This window comes from Vombatus ursinus, unplaced genomic scaffold (assembly GCF_900497805.2).
Source record: "Vombatus ursinus unplaced genomic scaffold, bare-nosed wombat genome assembly UNPS02001419.1, whole genome shotgun sequence".
NCBI classification, from domain to species: Eukaryota; Metazoa; Chordata; class Mammalia; order Diprotodontia; family Vombatidae; genus Vombatus; species Vombatus ursinus.
In genome coordinates this window covers 23,423,733-23,437,460 of record NW_020941197.1, presented here as the reverse complement: position 1 = coordinate 23,437,460, position 13,728 = coordinate 23,423,733, and the positions used below count along the sequence as shown (strand labels likewise).

At 37.7% G+C, this 13,728-nt stretch overlaps 1 protein-coding gene across 3 annotated transcripts in view; it reads right to left on the bottom strand.

Moving 5' to 3' along the window:
• Window positions 1–13,728, bottom strand: part of SIDT1 (SID1 transmembrane family member 1) — a 162,293-nt gene that overhangs the window by 68,062 nt on the left and 80,503 nt on the right. For all 3 annotated transcript variants that reach the window (XM_027868372.1, XM_027868379.1, XM_027868385.1), the window contains exons 5-6: window positions 3,737–3,838; window positions 2,827–2,910 (exon numbers count right to left, since the gene is read on the bottom strand). In XM_027868372.1, the coding sequence (XP_027724173.1) occupies window positions 2,827–2,910; window positions 3,737–3,838 (186 nt within the window). The remainder of the gene's footprint in view (window positions 1–2,826; window positions 2,911–3,736; window positions 3,839–13,728) is intronic.

Sequence of the window (13,728 nt, the reverse complement as noted above, 5' to 3'; positions counted from 1 at the left end):
TGGAGAATAAAAGGATACATATATTCTCATGACTTCTGTCTTGTTCCTAGAAACTATAGCAGGAATTATACAAACTAATGCATCAACAAGCAAAATGTAATGTTTTGGAAAGGCCTTAATAGACTATTAGCTAACCCTTGTGAAATGTTTTTTATTATTTAAAAACTGAAACTAAATAACTTAAGAACACAGAGTGAGTGATCACTAAGAATGAGATTTTTTTCAAATTTTATTCATGTGTTTTGTTTTTACTTTACAAATACTTCCAGATTATCCTCTGTTGTCATTGTTGTTCAGTCAAGCCTGACTCTTCCATGACCCCATTTGGGGTTTTCTTGGCAAAGATACTGGAGTGGTTTGCCATTTCCTTCTCCAGTTTATTTTACAGATGAGGAAACTGAGGCAAACAGAGTTAAGAGACTTGCCCAGGGTCACACAGCTAGTAGGTATCTGAGGTCAGATTTTAACTCAGGAAGATATGATTCCAAGCCCAGTTGCTCTATTTACTGCACCACCTAGCTACTCCATAGATTATCCTCCACTCTCTGCCATTGTGGTGAAGTAGAAGCAATACTGGATTAAGAGTCAGGTGTTGTGAGTTTGAGGCTTGGCTCTGTTACTGTGTGACATTCTGTTGCAGTTTGGGGTGTTTGGAACCCCAAAATGTAAGGGTACAGGGCAAGTCTGCCTGGAAAGAATTCCACCATTTAAGCCTTCTTTCAGTCAAAGTATCAAGGTTTTATTATAACACCAGTATACTGGCAAGATTCCTAGTAAATCTGTGAATTTGGTGAGGATGGAACTGATGTTTTTATACAAAAAAGACTATGAGAAGATTTGGATGGGATTAAGGAGTGGTAAATAGCCTGGGGGGCCCAGATGCAAACAGTGAAAAGAGTGGCCTGAGCTGGTTCAGAAAGCCACAGTGAAAGGACTATTGAAAGGATTATTGAGTGTCTAGGTAGGCTTGGATGGGCCTGATGCCTCAGGCTGGACATCAGGGACTGGGTTACTAAAATGTATGGGAAAATTCAGGGTCCGGGTCCCATCACCCCATCAATTCCATCTCTGGGCCTCAGTTTCCTAATTTATAAAATAGGAGCTTGGCAAGCTGCTTTTTCAAGTCCATTCCAACTCTGAAATTCTTTTTATTATCTTGTTTTAAGCCTAACATTTAGTCTACTGACTCAAAATATCATAACATGGGCATACCATTAGCTCGAGAGAAAGAGACTCAAGACTGGAGGTTATACTCCCAAAGGGGATGTCACTATTAAGTACTTCCAAAGTGAAGCTATCTGGTATATCGGTATATTTTGTAGTATCTTCATTGTTTGGTATCATAAATACTATTAAAAAAAAAGAAGTGTTCTACTGTTTTCGTTTTAAAAAATTTCTGTCATTCCCCATTTGGGATCATCAACGTAATTGTGGGGACATTCAACAAAAAATAAACAATTAACAGAGATAAGAGTGGAGGTTTTGGGTATTTAATCTGAGGTTTTGAAAAATGAAAGAAGGAGAAAAGGAAGAGATAGAGCTTGCTGCCTAATCAATAATTAACCTTTCCCTACTCTCTCACTGCTATTCAAGAAATAGCACCTTTTCTCCCAGTAGACCAAAGCCAGCTCAAGTGTTTCTCTGTGTTTCTAGCACTTTTCAGATAAAGCAGATGCAAAGAAGTTAATTAAACTCTGTTTAAGACTGGAGGTCCATCTTTGCATATCCTGTGCAAAATCTATGCACACTATTGGTATCAAACAAATGCTAAATGATGAAAGAATAATCTCAGTCCTAATTTGGTTACTGCCAGTAAGTCAAAGTGTTAGAATACCTTTAGGGGGATAGGCACTAGACCTGTGATTTTTTTTTTTTTGTATAGGGTATTCCTAGGGGAGGAAACTCTGTCTCCCAATTCAAGTCAGCATTTTTTCTATAACTTTTATAGAGATGTATAGGGAGTTGTCTTGAGTGCTGAGAAGTTAAGAGACTTGCCTAGGGTCACAAAGCCAGTATGGATTAGAGACAGGGCTTGAACCCAGGTCTTCTTGGGTTTAAGGCCAACTCTATCCATTACTTGATGCTGCCCAATTCCCTTAAAGTTTCATGAGTCGAATCTCACTTTAAAGTAGAAATCCTCAACTAGTAGATTAGAATCTAGTCATCTGGAAGAACCTGAAACCTTATCTAGCAGATAGATTTCCACACCCTTTGCTCTTGACTTGTTCCTTCACATCCCACTCTTGGCACAAAGGTTGTGCCAAGCTGGGAGGAGAGCAGGGCTGGCAGTGGTCTTCTTTTCTTTACTACACTCAGAGATTTCTAGAGTCACTACCCCTTTCCTCACATCTTTGCTCTGATCTTTGGGCTTAGAGACACTGGCCTTTAAACTAATCTTTTTATTAAAACAGTATTTTATTATTTTTCCAATTACATTTAAAGATAATTTTAGCATTCGTTTTTACAAGATTCTCAGTACCAAATTTTTCTTCCTCCCTCCTTACCCTCCCCTCTTCTTAAAATGGTAATTTGACATAGGTTTTATATGTGCAATCATATAAAATGTATTTCCATATCAGTCATAGTTGAGAAAGAAGAAACATACCAAAAGGAAAAAAAATGGAAAAAATTAAGTGAAAATATTATGCTTCAATCTGCATTCAGAATCCATCCGCCTTAAACTAATCTTGAAAGCAGAAAGTTACTAGTTACATAGAGAATAGTTTTCATTCTGGGATGCCAGAGTATTGCAGGTAATTTATTATAAAGCATTTTGTCTGAGAGTCATAGAAAAAGGAAAACTACTACAAGGGGAAAATATCTCACCTGTACGGTGATAGCTGCTTTCTTGGTCATGGACTGATAAACACCATTAAATTCCACGTTATGGTCAAGATCATACACTGGGCACTATGAAAGGTTTGGGGTAAAAAGAAAAGGCCACATAAAACACTGCCACAGTTGTTTTGGTACCTATATTTAAAGGTCTAGATGTTATACAAGCACAAGAATTTCTTATTGTGGACCTATGGATATTGTTTCCCTAGAAAAAAATTAAACAGCCCTCTTAGATTTCTCCCACATATAATACGTAAGGTCTCTAAGGTCAATTTTTTTTTTATATCACAGACAACTGCAAAAATATAATCTGTGATGCTGCATAACACAGTGTACTCCATAAATTGCTTAATGCAGCCTGGCAAAACTTTCAAAATAGCATAAATGTACCCATTTATTTCCCTCATGCAGTTTCCATTTCATTTGGCCTGGCTTCTCCCGGGACATAGCCCTTTGTTTTGCCTTTCTTTCTGCTTCCCTTTTAATTTAAAGCCTCTTTATGTTCTAATATTGATGACTAAAAACATGAAATGTCCACTGTGTATAAGTTACTATATTAGGTGCTTGAGAATTGAGAGAGAGAATAAATTATAAGAGGACATGATTTCCATTCTCCTTTTTCCTTCCACTTTATAGAACATAAGGGCTCCCTTCCCATTCTTCAGGTTGTTCTGGAAGTAGTATTTATAGTATATATCACACCCACATATACATCCATATGTATATAGTAAGTTTATAGTATATCTATATGTGTGTAGATACGTAAACATGCATGTATATATGTATATACTTACACACATATATGTATATGTATATATGTGTATATATATATGATCTATCTGTCTGTCCATCTATCTATACCAATATCTAAATAAGTTAACAAGTTACTTGGACTTACCACAATATCCTGAACTGACACAACCGAACATGGGTAGACCATTTCAGATACCACTTTAATGACAACAGAGTCCACATCTTTAGGAAACTTGTATAGAAAATACTGAGAAAAAGAGAAAGAGATAAATTTATAAATGTTCACACTTTTCCCCAATCAGGAACATAATTAAATTTCTATTTTTTAAAAAGTTTTATCAATGTGTTTTGTTTTTATATTACAAACATTTACAGATTACTCCATTCTAAATGGTCTTATAAAAAAGTAAAATAATTAAGTAAAATTTATAATACAATAACCTTATTTGACAGTGCATGAAATATTCCTCATCTGTAGTGCCCCATCCTCACTTCTCTATTTAAAAAAAAATTGACAGAAATTTATTTTATCTCCCTCTCATTTCCCACCTCACTGGGGGGAAAAAAGAGAAAAGAAAAATAACAAATATGCTTAGCAAAGGACAACAAATTTTCTTATTGATTGTGTGTGTGTGTGTGTGTGTGTGTGTGTGATTCTGCACCCTATATATCTCACTTCTCTGTCAGGAGGTAGATAGTATGTTTCATCCTCGGTACTTGAGAATCACGGATGGTCATTGTATTGATCATAGTTTTTAAAGCTTTCAAAGTTGTCTTTATGATAGTGTTGTTGCTATGTAAATTTTCCTTCTGCTTCTGCTCATTTTATTCTTCATTGGTTTATAAAAGTCTTCAAAATTATTCTCTTTTACAATATTGATGTTATAATATAAATTGTTCTCCTGGTTCTGCTTACTTCATTCTGTGCCAGTTCACATGATTCTTTTCAATGTCTCTTTGAAAAAGTAATCAATTTCTTCATTCTTGCAGCACGATAGCATCCCATCTCATTCATATACGGCTTCCTCAGCCATTTTTCTGTTGATGAACATCTCTTTAGTTTACAGTTTTTTTCTTCCACAAAAAAGAGCTGCTATTAATATTTTTGTAGATATAGGAACTTTTCCTATTTTTATGATCTCTAGCAGTGGCTTAGTTGGGTCAAAAGATCCAACTATACACTGCTTGGTAACTTTTTGTGTATAATTCCAAATTGCTTTTCAGAATGGCTGTATCAATTCACAGGTTCACCAACAGTGCATCAATGTTTCTGTTTTCCCATAGACCCTCCAACATTTATTATTTTCCTTTTTTGTCACCTTTGCCAATTGAATATAATAGCTAGAAGTTTTGTGCCCTGGACAAGTGCTATGAGGCATGTCCTCAGTTAGGATGGGAAGGCAGACTTGGGGGACTGCAACATGGCCTTAGAAGGAAATAAAGATCTGGAACATTGACATGATGACACTCAGTAAAACGGTGGGAATAGTGCTGGGAGAAGTTCAAGCTAGCCTATCATTTGTTAGCCTTCTATTTTAACTAATGTTCCTTGCTAACCAGGCGATAAAATCTGTTGTTTCAATGTTGCTGAAGGTGCTATCAGCACTCTCTGAATTTAGCGCCCTGGAGCAAAACCCCAGTTGCCCTGTTCTAGTTATGTCTCAGAATAGGAAAGACCTTAGAAATGCTAAAGACTATCCCATGCCATCAGGCAGAAAAATCAATTTAGCCATCTCCAATGGCTAAAACTCAAATAATTTTCCATTATTTTTCATCTAAACTAGCAATTACTCTTCCTTTTTTGTAAGCTGACAAATGAGATTTCACAAGGCCTTTTCATTCTTAAATATATCAGGACATTTCTAATCAACCAACAAATCAATTAACAAGCATTTTAAAAAATAAATTTTTTTCCTTACTTCTTATTTACTTACAATTTTATAATCAATATGACAAATTAAACCAGGTAAGCCTGTTCTTCTAGAATCTTTAATAATTCCTTTCACCTGTGCCAAATGTGATTGCTACATATTTTACTGGCACTTTGCCAAAGAATCTCTCTCGGTCTGCAACAAGGATATTTTTCTAATAAGGATTTCACAGGAAAATAGGTTTTAGAGGTGAAAGGGACCCTAAAGGAAACCTAGTCCAATTTCCTCATTCTACAGATGAGGAAGCTGAGGCTTGGAAAATTGAAGTGACTTGCTCATAGTAATATGTAACATCGGTTCACACAACTATTTGTACAATTTCTGACCAGGAATGAGGTAACCTGACTTTTGGTGCCAAGATGGCAGAGTGAGGAAGGAATCCTCTGAAGGCCTTCCAAATTCCCCTCCAAACAACTTGAAAACCACCTCAGAATTGGTCTAGGAGCAGGGAAGCAGCTGACCAGCCTGGCAGGAAAGGTGTATCTCACTGGAGGGGAGGGGAGTGAGGTCCAAGAGCAGCAGCAGCAGCCAGCCTCACAGGGTGGGCGCCCTGCGGCAAGGCTCCAAGCCTGGGCCAATCCATCAGTGAGGCCCCACCCTCCTGCAAACTAGCAGCCTCCTATGCAAGTGAGCAGTCTGTGTCGTGCAGCAAGATCCCATCCTAGTGACCCCATCCCCAGCACAAGCCAGATCTTGACCCCATTGCTGACCAGTAGTAAAGCCCCATCCCAGGGTTGGCCAACAGCAAGACACCTCCCCTGGGGTCTGCCAGCAGAGAGACTCTATTTCAATAGCAACCCAGCATCAGGGTCCCACCCCTGGGGCAGGCCAGCAACTAAACCCCACACCCAGGGGAGGCTAACAGGGAGGCCCTATCCCCCCAGTGAAAGCCAGCAGTAAGACCCTCAGCCCCAGCAAAAAAAACTTGGGATAGTGCAGGACCAGAGCCCAACTCTCACATAAAAATGCCAAGTCACAAAAAAAGGCTGGGAAAAAAAATGAGCAAAAGCAAAAAAAAAAAAAAAAAAAGAGCTTGACTGCTGAAAATTATTATGGTAATAAGGAGGATTAAGACATAAACTTAGAAGAGGACAACATAGCTACAGCCAAGTCAAAATGGCTATAGGTGAAGCCTCAAGGAAAATGTAATTTGGTCTCAGGGCTAAAAAGAATTCTTGGAAGAGGGGCAGTTAGGTGGTGCAATGGATAGAGCATTGGTCTTGGAGTCAGGAGGGCCTGAGTTAAAACCCAGTCTCAGAAACATAACGCTTACTAGCTGTGTGACTCTGGGCAAGTCACTTAACCCCAATTGCCTTGCACCTCCCCATTCCTCCCACCCCGCTCCAAAAAAAAAAAAATCTGGGAAGAGCTTAAAAATTTTAAAAAGCAAATTAGAGAAGAAGAAAAATTGGGGGAAAAATGAGAGTAATGCAAGAGCATCATGAAAAAAGAATTTTTTGCACAAAATCAATGCAACCAAAATTATAAGGAAAGCAGAAAACTGAGGGAAAAATTTGCAATAAGTATCTCTGATAAGGGCCTAATTTCTCAAATATATAGAGAAATGAGTCAAATTTATAAAAATTAAAGTCATTCCCCTATTGATAAATGGGCAAAGGATATGAGCAGGCAGTTTTCAGATGATGAAATCAAAGCTACCTAGTCATATGAAAAAATGCTCTAAATCACTATTGATTAGAGAAATGCAAATCAAAACAACTCTGAGGAACAACCTCACACCTATCAGATTGGCTAAGATGACAAAAAAGGAAAATGCTGGATGTTGGAGGAGATATGGGAAAACTGGAACACTGTTGGTGGTGTTGTAAACTGATCCAACCACTCTGTAAACAACTTTTTTTTTTTCTTTTGGTGAGGCAATTGGGGTTAAGTGACTAGTTAAGTGTCAAGTGTCTGAGGTTGGATTTGAACTCAGGTCCTCCTAACTCCAAGGCTGGAGCTCAATCCACTATGCCACCAAGGTGTCCCTTGATCCAACCATTCTGGAGAGTAATTTGGAACTGGGCCTAAAGGGCTAGAAAACTGTGCATACTCTTTGATTCACCAATACCACTCCTGGGTCTATATTACAAAGACATCCAAAAAAAGGGAAAAGGACCTATTTGTACAAAAATATTTATAGCAACTCTTTTTGTGGTGGCTAAGAATTGGAAATTGAAGGAATGCCCATCAATTGGGGAATGACTAAACAAGCTGTGGTATATGATTGCAATGGAATATTATTGTGCTATAAGAAATGACAAACAGAATAATTTTAGAAAAACCTGGAAAGTCTTACATGAACTGATGCATAATGAAGTGAGAAGAACCAGGAGAATGTTGTACACAGTAATAGCAATATTTTTTGATGAAGAACTATGAATGACTTAGCTATTCTCAGCAATACAATGAGCCAAGACAATCCCAAACGGCTAATGCTGAAGCATACTACCCACCTCCAGAGAAAGAACTGATATTATTTGAATATAGACTGAAGTATGCTGTTTTCACTTTCTTTCTTTCGTTCATTTTTTTCTTTTATTTGAGTCTTCTTGTACAAAATGACTAATATGGAAATGTTTTACATAATTGCACATGTATAACCTATATGTGATTGCTTACCATCTCAGGGAGGGGGGAGGAAAGGGAGCTCAAAACTTAAAATAAAAATGTTTAAAAATAAAAAAAGGAATGAGGTAGCCTTAAAATATTATTAGAGGACTTCCAAAATCTGAAAATAGATACAATGATGAATGTGATTCATATAATTTAGAATGTGAATCTAGTCAGTGGAACTTATTTAATAAAATCTAAACTACTTTGTTGACTGATTGATTGAATATCATTATAGCATAATTACTTAGGGTAAAATGCACAACTTTGCCCAACTATATAATTAAGTGTTTGGTTGAGAAATTTCACTTGAATTATATGGAAATGACTCAGATGAGAAAAGGTGTGTCTATTTAATTACTATAGTTCATTCAGTATCATTTGCACAGTCCTGTGTTGTCTTAAGCCTATCATATGATTGCCACCTTTATTTTTTCCCCTTATTTTATGTATTACAGTCATTATCACAAGTGAATTTTGGAGCTCAAAAAATAGTATACCATTACTTCAATAAAACAAATACTTAAGAAACAAGGTAAAATATTTTCATACTTAAATTTCACTCAGAACACTCTTAAGTAACCTGATTTTGGGAAATAGGGCAATGAAAACAGTGTGCTTCAATAATTCTCAATCTTATTTTTTTCAATGGGGGGGAAGCTCTCTGGATTTACACATGTGATTCACTTTCTGAAAGTGTGTTTGTGCCTCTAAACAGATAGATGCTCTTCCTTCAAACCCATTCACTTCACTTTACTCCTTCATTTTGAAGCACTATTCAGTACATACTAAACAAGACTCCCCTGTAAGTCAGTGTGGTAGTAAAGAGCCATGAAGAATGCTGGCTTCTTAGGAAAGAAAATACTTTATAAATAAAGAATATTGTTGTTCATAGATCATTGGATCATACACACATCTAGGGCCATCTCAGGGCTCCAGCTAGTCCAACCCACCTCATTTTATATATGAGGAAACTGAGGCCCAAGGGTGTTAAGTGACTTGCTTAGGATCACACACACAGTAATCATCAAAGGTGAGGTGTGAATTAAGCTCTTTGGATTCTAAAGTCAATGTTCTTTTCACTGCATCATACTTTCTGGTTACCAATAACAATAATAAAAATTAAATATATCATAATAAAAGGTCTTATTCATTTAGCTGCTACTGACTGAACATCTAAACGAATACTTTACAAAGTATTATAAACTCACACTTTTTTTTGTGATAAAATTCACCAGGAAATTCAAATAACTGGATTGCTGGTATTTCTGTCCCTTGATGTGTTCCACAGAGGATATACTCAACTTACTTTTGAAGGCCTTTCTCTAGGTCTCCTTAACGTTTCACAGTTACCAATGTGAGACTGTGGTTGTACATCTCTTCTTGCTGGCTCCTGCCATGTGACTAGTCTTCTTTTTTCCAATTGTACATTTAGTCTATAATATGCCTCATGCTAACTTTTGCATGTGGAACTCCTATATTGGAAAAACATTGTAACCTATTTGCATACACCATGACTCTTTCCATGGCCTTTGGGACCATAGGCAACTTTGGTTCTTTGGAGACTGTAGTGTTCCACTACATGGCAAATTGCTCCATATCTTTGCCAAGAAAGCCCCACAATGGGTCATGAAGAGTTGGACACAACTGAAAAGACTCAACAACAACAAAAACAACAACAACAACAACAACAGAAGTGTTCCAAAAACTCACAACCATATGAGAACACTGATGATGAAAAGATGAGATTTTGCACTGGGAGTAGATTGGGGTTACTGAAAGCACTATATAATTTCCCAAATACAATCTCTTCCTTTAATTCCGGACCTAATTTATTGTTCATCTGCAGCCCCTGTCTCAGACATCCCTTTTGATATATTAAACTCAATGGGCTGGCTGTTTGGACAATAGGCATTTTTTGTCCATTTAATTTTTCCTATATAGATTATTAAGCTGTTAGCTTTTGATTAACACTGAGGAGCCCCTTTAATGTGCTGGCGATTGATGTGATCAGCACATTAACATCCACAATCAGATATACCTAGAGGATCCCACCATACATGGATTCATCTGGATCCCGTATGAGGCATCTTCAATAACAATAGTAAACACAGATCTACAACCACCTTTACCAATTCATTTGATAGATTTTGCACAGACCAAGAATAGCTCATGTATAGTGAAGATTGTGTCTTGCACACCTAATAAAAAGACCTTCTCCAATTATTAGGTGTGGGTGATAGACTGTTTTGATATTTCTAATGTGCCCATAAGATCTTATTTAAAATGATGCTAATATACAATTTTTGGATAGTGGCAAAGTGGCTCAGTGACTCTAGACTTTGAGGTGGAGAAGGAACTAGATTCTTAGCTGAGAACAAGGGAAAGTGTTTTGGAATCTTTTGGTCCTCAGGTGCGTCTGTACAATAACAGGAGGACCTAGAAGCCATCACCATTCATAGGAAATCCCTTGTTTGTTTGGATCCCGTGAAGGGTCACCTCAAAGACTGTGGCAAACACAAATCTCTCTGTTTTATTCTTCTCTTAAAGCTTGGCTCTTGTGGATATAGGGGATGAAACACTTGGGAGTACAAATTTAGAATGAGAGAACAAGTTAGTCTTGAGAAACAAGGGAGGAGTGAAGCCCAAAATCAATGGGGTGGAGCTGGGGGGAAGTCTGCCTTGGCTCGGCCACAAAATCTGCAGCTTGTATAACATAATCATTAAAAATGGAAAAAGATCTAAGGTCTGCTTTTGTAACTAAGTCAGGATAAGAGATGGAATGGAAAGCGAAACAGCTTCCAATGCATCCAGATCATATAGCGATCCAGGGAAAGATGACAGAAAGCCCAAAGTTAAGGTGAAAGTTTTAGGGGTGAAGAGGGAGGAATAATTTCTTACCAAGAGTTTGGTAGGTTGACATAGATTTTCCTAAGCTTTGGCCAGTGAATTGAGGATAAAATTATCCAAGATAATTAAGTTCGGGTGGGAAGGGGAACAACTGAAGGGGAACCTTTGCTTATACTCAGAACCCTACTATTCTACACTGAATGATAGCTGGGGAAGCAGATTCTAGAGCATTGAAAGTTTCTACAGGTGCACCCAGGCAGTGCAGGAGAGAGAGCACCTGGCTTGAAGTCAGGAAGACTGGAGTTCAAATCTGGCCTCCCACACTTACTAGCTGTGTGACCCTGGGAGAATCACTTAATCGCTGTTTGCCTCAGTTTCCTCATCTGCAAAATAGGGATGATAATAGCACCTACCTCTCAGAGTTGTGGTGAAGATCAAATGAAATCTTAATTGTAAAGTACTTAGCACAGTACCTGGCTAAACAATTCCCCAGCAATACAGTAAGAATCAAATTAATATCAAGGCCCAGACCAAGGAGAAAAATTTCAGGAAGGAGGGAATTAAGGAGAGTGGGAAAATGTTCTTTAGCTGGCACAGGGTCAAGGGGCTGGGCTATAAGACTCTTTGTAAACTGTGAGTTGTTAACCCTTTTGGGTCTGTTACTATCCCTCCAGCCCCTAAATGTATATTCTCTTACAGTATGTCCCAGGAATATAGCTATATCTCACTTGGTTGATGAGCTCATGAACTCCAACATCTATATACTCCATGGAGTAGGGAACAATTCATCCACCTCCTCTCATCCTGGGCAACTCTTAACCATGTCCTCCCAGAACATTCTCCAGAGCCTTCCCAGGGTCCCTTCAACATCCTGGGAGGCCTTCCCAGATATCCTAATAGCAAGTGGGCACCATTTGAGCCAAAGGTTCATCCCTTTGTTATCCCTAGCTCCCATCATGTAACCAGCCCACCTTCTTTTCCAGCTGTATATGTCTTCCTAATAACATTCTGCTTTTACTGCACAGTTCTTCCTTGAGAAAAGCTGAAGGCTATTCAAACTCACCATGTTCCTTTCCAATGCTCTTTGGTGACCTGCACTTTAAATTCTTTAAAAACTGCGCTACTTTAGGATTCACAGCTATCTCCACCTCCTGGCCTCCCTATCTTCCTTTAAGTCCCAGCAAAAATCCTACCTTCTATAAGAAGCCTTTCCTGATTTCTACTTAATGCTAGTTCCTTCCTTCTATTGATTATCTTCAATTCCTTTTGTATAGACATAGTTATTTTCCCATTATCTCTTTCACTAGAGTGTGAGTTCTTTGAAAGAAGGGACTGGTTTTCCTTTCTTTGTATTTAGCGCATTTAGTGCAGTGCCTGGATACTAATATTGGATACTAGTATATTGGATACCAATATTAAAAAGTTGGTCCTTTGTTTCAGGGATAAGTTTTGGAGTCACTGAAAGCCTTATATAATTTTCCAAATACAATCTAGCCTGCTTATTTTCTATTTGATTCTAGGTCAAGTTCATTATCCATCTACAGTGTCTGTCCACGACAGACTGACTATGCATTCAATTGCAAATCGCATTCTGGACAATAGGCATCTTTTCATCTACTTGGGTTTTCCTGTGAGGATTAAACTAAAAATCTAATTGGTTTGGGTTTGTTTGTTTTTTGAGTGATTATAGATCTTATCTAGGAGATTATGCAATATTCTGAGGGTTTATGCAATTGGCATATCACTTGCAAATAGGAGCATCTGAAGTACTCACCAACAATAGGGGATTTTTCTTTCCTTTATGCTCTATATTGGACATCCTCCACAACCGTGGCAAAGATACTTTAGCAAATTTATGTGTCTCTGTTTTATGTACCATGTGACATTAATAATCTAAAGGTCATATATGATCTGGTACAGAGGGAGGTGAGCAGAATCAGGAGAAGCAGAGTTACTAAGTCTTTCGCAACTGATTATCTTTACAATATTGTTGTTACTGTGTACACTATGAAAGACTTAGTAACTGATTCATACAACAATCCAGCATAACCCCTAAGGGCTCATGATGAAAAATGTGATCCACTTCCTGATAGAGAATTGTTAGACTCAGAGTGCAGACTGAACCATATTTTTTTTGTTTTTTTTTCTTGTTCTTTTTTTTTTCAGAACATGACTAATAAGGAACTATGTTTTACATGACTTCATGTGTTAAATGGATATTCTAATTATTGCCTTATTAATGGGTAGGGGAGGGAGAGGAGGGAAGGGGAGAATTTGGAACTAAAAATAAAAATAAATTTGAATTTTGCATATGTATCAAAGAATCCTGTATGATTTTGACATTTACATGGGACATATCTTGTGCCTCCATTGCTGCTGACCGATGCAGCTTCACCTGATGGATTGGATAGTAGTCTCAACCAGGAATTATTTGGAATACTTAGTCCCCAGATCAGTAGGGTGTGGTTCCTCAGGAAAAGGATGCCAGGCCCCTTTGTTAAACACCAGAGAGGGTGTATCTCCAAAGAGAGTAGAAGATTACACAAAGACTACTCTAGAATAATTTTGTGTATGTCAAGATTGGTGGAAGCTCCAGTGGGTAAATTTCTGTATGAGGAGGAGGGAAATTTCTATACGAGAAGGGAATAATCCTCGGCAAGGGGGAAGTCTTTGGTTTCTTATTCTTAAAACTATGACTTTTGCAGGAAAAAGATCTTTAATTCCTATCTAGACAAGGAAAGAG